Raw genomic sequence first — 9000 nt, 5'->3', positions numbered from 1 at the left:
GGGGTGACACGGGGGGCAGGAGTAGGGGTAGGGATGGCGTAAAAATGAAAAAAAAAATTGAAATATTTTCCAAAAAACAATATTTTATCATAAAAATTAATGGGGATGACCTGGGTGGGGGTGTGGGGGAGGGCTAGGGATGGCGTAAACAATAAAAAAAAATTAAATTTGAAATATTTCCCAAAAATAGTTTTTTTCTTTAAAAAAAATTGACGGGAGTGGCGGGGGGGGGGGGGGGAAAGGAAATAAAAATTGATGGGGATGGCAGGGGGTAGGGGATGTAAAAAATCAAAAAAAAAATCAAATTTGAAATATTTCTCAATTTTTATTTATTTTTTTAAAATTGACAGGGTGGCGGGTGAGTGGGTGGCCTGGGTGGGGGTGGCCTTGTTGAGGGGGGGTGGCGTGTGGCAGGGAGAGTGACGTAAAAAATAAAAAATTTGAAATTTATTTCCAAAGAAATTTTTCAAAAATAATTTTAAATTTTTTTTAGCTTGTTTGGGGTAGGGATAAAAATATATTTGAAATTTTAAAAAAAAATTAAATTTAAATTTTCTTGAATGGGGATGGTCGGATACGCGGTGTTTGCAACAAATTTTAAACATATGAAAAATAAATTAACCACACAAATAAAATTTGAAGAAACATGAATATTTATTGATAATAGTGCGGGTATAATTCTGTTCCTCCCTTGATTCTACTCTCCTAAGATTTTTCCATGATTTGAGTGTCGTTAGTGGCGTATTTCTCGAACTAGGATGATTTAGATTTGACGGAATAATCCATCAATTTGCGGAATATTTGAGATGCCTTTTAAGGGAATATAGTACCTTTTATATAGACATGTACTAGAGTTTAGGGTTGAGTAGCCTCCAAGAATTCTAATTGAAACTGAACACACTTTCTAGAGTCCCAATTCGAATTGAACACGTCTTGTTGAGTCCCACAAAATTTCAATGGCTACACGGGGTATGGACAAGTTAAGAAAAAAAATTAAAGGATGAAGTAGAGTTTAGGAAAATGTTTTTCATAATTTTGGAAGGGGATTCATTTTCCTTAAATATGAGAAAAATGAGTTGATTTGAAAAATATTTTTCAAACATTTAATCCAACCAAACCAAACGTGAGGAAATTGATCCTCCATACCAAACACACCTAGATTGTATGATGAAGCATAAGAGTGAACACAACCGTCAGAATCAATGACTGTTGTGTTTCATTAATATTTTGTTAGTGATATAATATATATGTGGAGCATATTATTATATCAAATGATAAAATTGTGAACATAACAAATAGATATATATATATCCATAAGCAGAAGGTCGGTATAGTGATATTTGTCCCCTCTATTTGTTTTTATTGATTGGGCAAACAAACACATAAGGGAATGGAGGAAAACAAAAGGTGATAGCTTTGTGCGTTTGTGGGTCAGCATGAGGCGTTTAGACCTTACAAGTCTCAAAATCATCAATACAGCTACAACACTTAAAGGAGGGTGAATGAAACAATTTGTAAAGTAATGGTAATGCATGTTCCAAGACCCATATCGCACCACCGCCAATACTCTACCAAATCTTACTTACAACTATTTTTATTTTCAGAGTTTAACATAACAAAGTTTTAATTTCGAAAGTACACCGTCCACCACAATATGTTGTATTCACATGTTTTCAGTTTATATTCGTGTATACCCAACTTACTTTTGTTCAACAATTGTTTATAATACGCCCAATATACTACATTTCATTGTTAATAATAATATTAATCTTATGTAAAAGTGTATATTAAGAGTCTTTGGGTAGAATGTATAAGAATAATGTTAAATAGAGTATATTAGTAATGTTTTCATTATTAATGCTTGTATTTGTTATGGTTGCATTAATTATACATAGATATTTTTATGCATTGTTTGCTTTGGTGCATTAAAAAGTAATATACACCCTAATACACAATAGAGTGCATACATAGATTGGAAAAGAGTACCAAACAAGTTACTAGTGATACACAAAGATAATGCATGCATTATTTTTCCTGATACACTCTACCAAACGACTTATGTGCATAAATAATTTATACACACTTTTACATTGTTACACATCACATGTGAATTAGAGGATTTCTCATAGTTGGTGTTAGAACATTTTTGTGGTAAGATTATAATTTAACTAACAAAGCGAATTCTCAATTTAATCAGAAGAGCCTAGAGAGCTCTCTGATATCTTTCCCTAAATTCCTACTAGAGTTATACAAAATTATATAATATTATAAGAAAATTGTGTTTCGTTTCCCATAAAGTTCAACCCACGAAACAAAATGAGTCAAAAATATCATCAAAGTGCTCAAATCTTCATTGAATACCTTCAAATTTTAATCATAACTTCAAGATGACACACCACCAAATCTCAATCATCAATTTATCGAAAATTCGACAAATAGAAAAATCCATTTGTACATTTTCAAGCTTTTAAAAAATATGTATATGTATATATAGAGAGAGATGCCTATTGTTCCAATTTTCACTTTCCATGCAAGGATATTGTTGCTCCAAAAGTGCACACGCAAGTGTACACAATCATACAAGTAATAAAGTAATTCTATTACTTGTTATTCACTCAAGCTATGTGACAATCAGTGAATTGAAATTTTGACGCAATCGGCTATTAAAAGAGAGTAGTCGACTTTTTTGCTGGTTAATATAATATAATTGATAAAGTAAAGTACTAAAATAAATTGAGTCAGGGATTTTTTTTTCGACTCGATCACCAATGTGGTGTCTAGTACATTTCCCTTGAGTTACAAGGATTTTGTTTTAGAGTTTTTGAAGTACTTGTGTGTATAGAGTTGTTGGTCCTTGACTCTATCTGATGCACGATTAGATATTATAGTTTGACAGAGTCTCTACATGTATAACTTATACTGACTTTTTATTTCACTTTTCTTTTATAATTGTGAACTCAAAAATTACGGAATAGTATGAAAGATAAAAGTATGGCAGTATACAAGTTCAAGTGGAGTGTGTTGTTTTCTTTTGTTGGTATGGCTGCCTCTTATAGTCATCTTTGGTGAGGCTACTCCTGCTCTAAAAAGAAAATTCAAGGATGTTTCATTCTCTTAGAAGCTCTTGTACCTATCTAGACTAGTTCCTAGGGAGGGTTCCATGTATTTTTTAAAGACATTCTATTTTTATCAAATACTGAAAGTATTTAATGTATTTAAAGAGGGTGAGAAATTTATATTTGTTTACTTCCTCATTAACAGTTTTCAAGTAGCTGGTGAGGATTTTCCTATGTAGGTGTTAGAGTAGGTGCCGGCACGGCTTAGTCGTTTGGTTTGTGACAATTTCATTTTGTTCCTACACAACCTGAACCGTTTGGACTTCAAAGTTTGTCTCCAAACCTTCAACCTAATATTACCTCTGTCCCGTGTCTTATCAATCAATACTATGTCATCCAAAAATAACATACGACATGTAACCTCCTCTTGAATAGACCGCATTAACTCATCCATCACAAAGGCAAATTAGAAATGGCTAAGAATTGATCCCTGATATAGCTCTATCTCCACTGGGAAGTGCTCCGAGTCTCCTTTCACTATTCTAACCCAAGTCTTGCCTCCATCATACATGTCTTTTATTGCCGTAATATAAATCATTGGGACACCTCTAGCCTCCAAGAACCTTCAGAGGACATCCCTCTGAACTTTATCATAGGCCTTTTCAAGGTCAATAATCAACATGTGTAGGTCCCTCTTCCTTTCTCTATATTTCCCAAACTAGTCTTCGCACAATATGGATGGCTTCAGTAGTCAATCGTCATGGCATGAATCCAAATTTGTTCTCGAAAATGGGCAACCCTCTCCTTACCATCATCTCCACTACTGTCTCTCAAATCTTTCTAGTGTGCCTTAGCACTTTAATACCTCTGTAATTTTTAAAGTATTGAATATCACACTTATTCTTGTATAATGGAACCATTATAGTCCACCTCTATTCGTTGGGCATTTTCGTTGTCTTAAAACTAGCATAAAACAATCTAGTTTACCATTCCATGCCTACTTTTCCTGTGGTTTTCAAAAATTTCTCTAGAATCTCATTGGATTCAATCACTCTTCCCCTCCTTATCCTACTAATAGCACATATAATCTCCTCAACTCTAAAATACCTATAATACCCAAAATCCCAAAGTCTATCGCATTGTGCCAAATCATTCAACACAATGTCTCTGTTCCCTTCTCTTTTTAAGAGTTTATGAAAGTGTGCTTTCCACCTTTGCTTAATGGAGGTGTGTTGCACCAACCCCTTGCCTTTCCTCTCCTTGATGCACTTTACTTGATCCAAGTGCGAGCTTTCTGTCTTTCGCTTTCGCGAACCTATACAGTTTCTTTTCCCCAACTTTGTCCCCTAGCTCAACATATAAGCGTTTGAAAGATACCGCCTTAGCCGTCATAACCGCTAACTTACCTTCTATCTTCGTCGCCTTATAGACTTCCTTAAGAGTCCGCTTCTCTTCCTCATCACGCACTCCGCAAACTTTGTATATGCAATCTCCTTTGTTTTCACTTTGCCTTGGGCTTCTCCATCCACCACCAATCTCTTTGATGACCACCAAAGTTACCCCTCGATGCCCCTAGCACCTCTATATTTGCTTCCCTAATGTAACTAGTTGCCTTATACCATATGTTGCTCATATCCCCGCTACCACTCCAGGAATCAACACCAATTAATTTCTCTCCATCTCCCGAGAAAGGGCAGGGTTCAAGCCACTTCGTTTAATCCTAGGTAGGTCAAATGAGGTCTTCTTCCTTCTATCCCCCTTAATCTCCAAGTTCATCACCAAAAGCTTGTATAAGATAGTAAATTCTCCCTCGGGATAATCTTGCAATCCTTACAAAAGCCTCTATCATCCTTTCTAAGGAGTAAGTAATCTATTTGAGTCTTAGCTACTGTGTTACAAAAGGTAACTAGGTGGTTCTCAAAAGCACAAGTTAGCAATTACCAACTTAAAAGCATTAGTAAAATCTGAAAGCAAAGCTCCACCTCCCATCCACTCCTCTCCCCAAAATCAAAACTTCCATATATCATTGAAGCCACTAGAAGTTGCCCCGATATGGCTATTAAAATCTCCACCAATAATAATAAATATTATTTACAAATAATAAAATATTATTTATTAGTCAACATTTATTGTATGATTATTTCCATTATTACAACTTCAACGCGAAAAAGTACATAAAAATTTCCCAATTTAAAAACTTATTTAATGTGAGGAATACTTCAAGTAAAACGATAATTTTCACTCAAAAAACATCAGAAACGAAGTCAGAGGGATATCAGTTTACCCTCTCCTTCCCTCAATGTTTTGGCTTTGTCTTTTTGGTTCTTCCAACTCTTTTTAAAAAAAATGAAATTCGTGTTCAAACAAATTTAACTCTAACTATCCATTTGACTAGTGTGTTGCATAAAATTTCATTAAAAGAGAAGCATTTTATATTATGATTTTTTTCCCCATAGCTCGATTCTAATTTTGGAATACTCTTTTTTCAACTTTAAAGTTCAAATAGTGAGTTTAATTATTTTAACTTCAATCAAGTATGATAAAAAAAAATGATAGCTAAAATATATATGCTAGAACCTTCCATCTTTCAAAATGGGATATGCCTAATCCCAACCAAGCAATGATGTGTCTCAAACTAGTAGTGGAGGGACACTTTTTGTCGAAAACGTTTGCCTATAAAATGAGGGAGGAAAATAAAGTGTGACTACATACATACATAGTGAAAGAAGAATTCAATAATAACATATTAATTCTCGAGTAGTCTTTTATTTTTCAACTCTTTCACTAAGTTGAAAAGAAAGAAAAGGTTAGTAGTACAAGTTAATTAAAAAGCATCATCACAATTGATTCTTTTCTCTTGATAATTAGTAATTACGTACTACTTTGTTTCAGATGAGTTTGACTGTTGCAGATGCTATGGACTACAAAGGGTCCCCTGCTGATAAGTCTAAAACTGGTGGTTGGGTACCTGCTACTCTTATCTTAGGTTTGTATTAATTTCGAATTTTTAATTTGAAGTTAGACATATATATTATATGATAAAGCTAAGTAGGCTGGCTTCACCATCTCAAAATTTCCTCCTTGTATTATTAAATACTAATTGTTGAAATGGTTATGGTTAAGTAATTAGCTGAATTGCAGGTGTATATATATATATATATGCATATGCATGTTGCTTCTCCAACTAAACTTGCGTCATGTCATGAAATTATATAGATTTGAGAATAAATTAAGAATTGTACGTTTGGATATTCTAATGGTTCACGAGAACACATGACAGATTCCTAGGTAGCAAGATCCCGTTCTGGTTAATAAAAAAAATACTATACCTGATCCTCAAACTGTGTTTTGGCCGTACGTTTTGTTTGGTTCATATATAAAATTGATACTCCAATTTCTATATTTTTCTTTCAAATCAATAATAATGCCCGTTTGGTAAATGAATGTATTTTTTTGTTGTTGCAGGGATTGAAATAGTTGAAAGGCTTTCAACGATGGGAATAGCAGTAAATCTGGTGACATACTTAGGTGGTGCTATGCATTTGGCTAGTTCAAATTCAGCCAATATTGTAACAGATTTCATGGGCACCTCCTTTCTCCTCTGCTTGCTTGGAGGCTTTCTTGCTGACTCTTTCCTCGGCAGATACAAAACTATTGCACTATTTGCTCTTATACAGACACTGGTAATGGAGTAATTCATACAGTAACACTTTTCGAAGAATTTATATTGGAATTTGATCATATATATACTGTACTACTTCAGGGAACTGGGATGTTAACAGTGGCGACCAGCCTGCCCCAACTGCGACCCTCTCCATGCCATCGTCATGATGTCAATTGCCAACCAGCAAATGGTTTTCAAATGGGAATACTATACTTAGCTTTATATCTCATAGCATTGGGTACTGGTGGCTTAAAATCTAGTGTGTCAGGATTTGGAACGGACCAATTTGATGAGAAAGATGACAAGGAAAAGGCGCAAATGGCATATTTCTTCAACAGATTCTTCTTCTTCATCAGCTTAGGGACATTGACAGCAGTTACAGTGCTTGTTTACATCCAAGATGAAGTTGGACGGATTTGGGCATATGGTGTTTGTTCAGTATCCATGTTCATTGCCATCATAATATTCCTTCTCGGTACTAAAAGGTACCGATACAAGAAAAGTGCAGGAAGTCCTATTGTTCACATTTTTCAAGTCATTGTTGCTGCTATAAGGAAGAGGAAAATGGATCTTCCATATGATGCTGCCATGCTCTATGAGAGTACGTCTACTCCAGAGGCTATGACAATCCAACACACACAAGAATTTAGGTTAATTAACACAATATGTTTTGCTTAATTTTTATTTAGTACTTTATATATATCTAGAATTAAAATATTTATATTTGTATACTGGCTGTGTACGTACGTAGAATATTGGACAAGGCTGCTATCGTAACTGAGGGAGATTTTGAGGAGCATGCATCTTGCTCTGCTCCAAATCCATGGAAGCTTAGCTCAGTGACAAGGGTCGAGGAAGTGAAAATGATGGCAAGGTTGCTCCCAATTTGGGCCACCACTATAATATTCTGGACCACCTACGCACAAATGATTACATTTTCTGTTGAACAAGCTTCTACCATGGAAAGAACAATTGGCAACTTCCAAATTCCAGCTGGATCTCTCACTGTCTTCTTTGTCGCAGCCATCTTGATAACCTTGGCTCTTTACGACCGAATCATCATGCCACTTTGGAAGAAATGGAAAGGGAAACCAGGTAATTAATTAAACATGAATATATAATTAATTACTTAGAATTAATGCAACCTAATCATGATTCATGTGCGCGAGTGGCTTCCAGGTTTTACAAACCTACAAAGAATTGCCATTGGCCTTGTTTTATCCGTAATAGGAATGGCAGCAGCTGCACTAGCAGAGCAGAAAAGATTAACAGTTGCGAAATCAGTGGGCCGCAACACTTCAACTTTGCCAATTAGTGTATTCCTCTTGATCCCACAGTTCTTCTTAGTAGGAGCTGGGGAAGCCTTCATATACACCGGACAACTTGATTTCTTCATAACACAATCACCCAAAGGGATGAAGACAATGAGTACTGGCCTTTTCTTGACAACCCTTTCACTTGGTTTCTTCATTAGCAGCTTCTTGGTCTCGGTTATCAATAAGACGACCAAAAGCAATGCTACAGCTCAAGGCTGGCTTGCAGACAATATTAACTATGGAAGGCTAGACTTCTTCTATTGGCTTCTTGCTGCGTTAGGAGTCATAAACTTTGCCATCTATCTAAATTGCGCAACTTGGTACAAACCAAGGAAGCCTAAATCTGCCATACCCATGGAGACGTTGCACAATGGATATGGAGCTGAAGACAAGTGCTAGAATATAGCTAAGTGCCAATGTAGCAAACATACTATATAGTATGATTTTCAAGTTGCCCTTTATGATTTTATTAGTTTCTCGTATACCGAATCATGTAATGTATGATTTTGTTAAATAATATCAATATTATGAAACCCACATTTAATTTGAGAGAATAATTAAAAAAATAAAACAAAGAATGAAGTGTAAGTTTTTGCGGATGATTTAATGTTGATGCCGTATCGTGGCTTCTCTGTCAAATTCACAATGATGGATATGTAAGGATTTAACAGATTGTGAAAACATAAACTATCTGATTATTCATAAATCCAATCAACTATTCACGATCGTAGAACTACATGACTTTCACATAAAATTAATAACTCAATCAAGAATACATATCTAAATCAGTCATAGTGTTCTTCGAGAATATTGACTTGAATTGAGTGGAACTATTTTCTTAATTATTTTTCAGAAGTTGTTTCTCTCCCTTACCTTACACTTTCAGAATAAATTTGATGGATAAGACTAAATTTTTTGGCGGAGAGAGGACACTTTAATTTGGAGAGTTATTCCTACATTCCAT

The 9000-nt window shown here is 35.0% G+C and overlaps 1 protein-coding gene across 1 annotated transcript; it reads left to right on the top strand.

Annotated features, from left to right (window-relative positions):
• The first annotated feature begins 5806 nt into the window (after window positions 1–5806).
• On the top strand, window positions 5807–8585 carry LOC102605789 (protein NRT1/ PTR FAMILY 6.2-like). Its single transcript, XM_006356692.2, has 6 exons — window positions 5807–5862; window positions 5949–6042; window positions 6522–6739; window positions 6820–7370; window positions 7472–7815; window positions 7900–8585. Exons 2-6 carry the CDS (start codon window positions 5949–5951, stop codon window positions 8433–8435), a joined length of 1743 nt encoding a protein of 580 aa, XP_006356754.1. The 5' UTR covers window positions 5807–5862; the 3' UTR covers window positions 8436–8585.
• The last annotated feature ends 415 nt before the right edge of the window (window positions 8586–9000 follow it).

The sequence above is a fragment of the Solanum tuberosum genome, unplaced genomic scaffold (genome assembly GCF_000226075.1).
Source record: "Solanum tuberosum cultivar DM 1-3 516 R44 unplaced genomic scaffold, SolTub_3.0 scf00224, whole genome shotgun sequence".
NCBI lineage: Eukaryota > Viridiplantae > Streptophyta > Magnoliopsida > Solanales > Solanaceae > Solanum > Solanum tuberosum.
Note: the sequence above shows the minus strand (reverse complement) of the source record. Positions and strands in the feature narration are given on the sequence as shown.

What these genes read in the sequence shown, in the direction of transcription:
- LOC102605789 (XM_006356692.2), top strand. Translation starts at nt 5,949, where the DNA reads ATGAGTTTGACTGTTGCAGATGCTATGGACTACAAAGGGTCCCCTGCT. An exon ending in ACCTGCTACTCTTATCTTAG is followed by an intron (nt 6,043 to 6,521) that starts GTTTGTATTAAT and finishes TTGTTGTTGCAG; the next exon opens with GGATTGAAATAGTTGAAAGG. An exon ending in TTGCTCTTATACAGACACTG is followed by an intron (nt 6,740 to 6,819) that starts GTAATGGAGTAA and finishes GTACTACTTCAG; the next exon opens with GGAACTGGGATGTTAACAGT.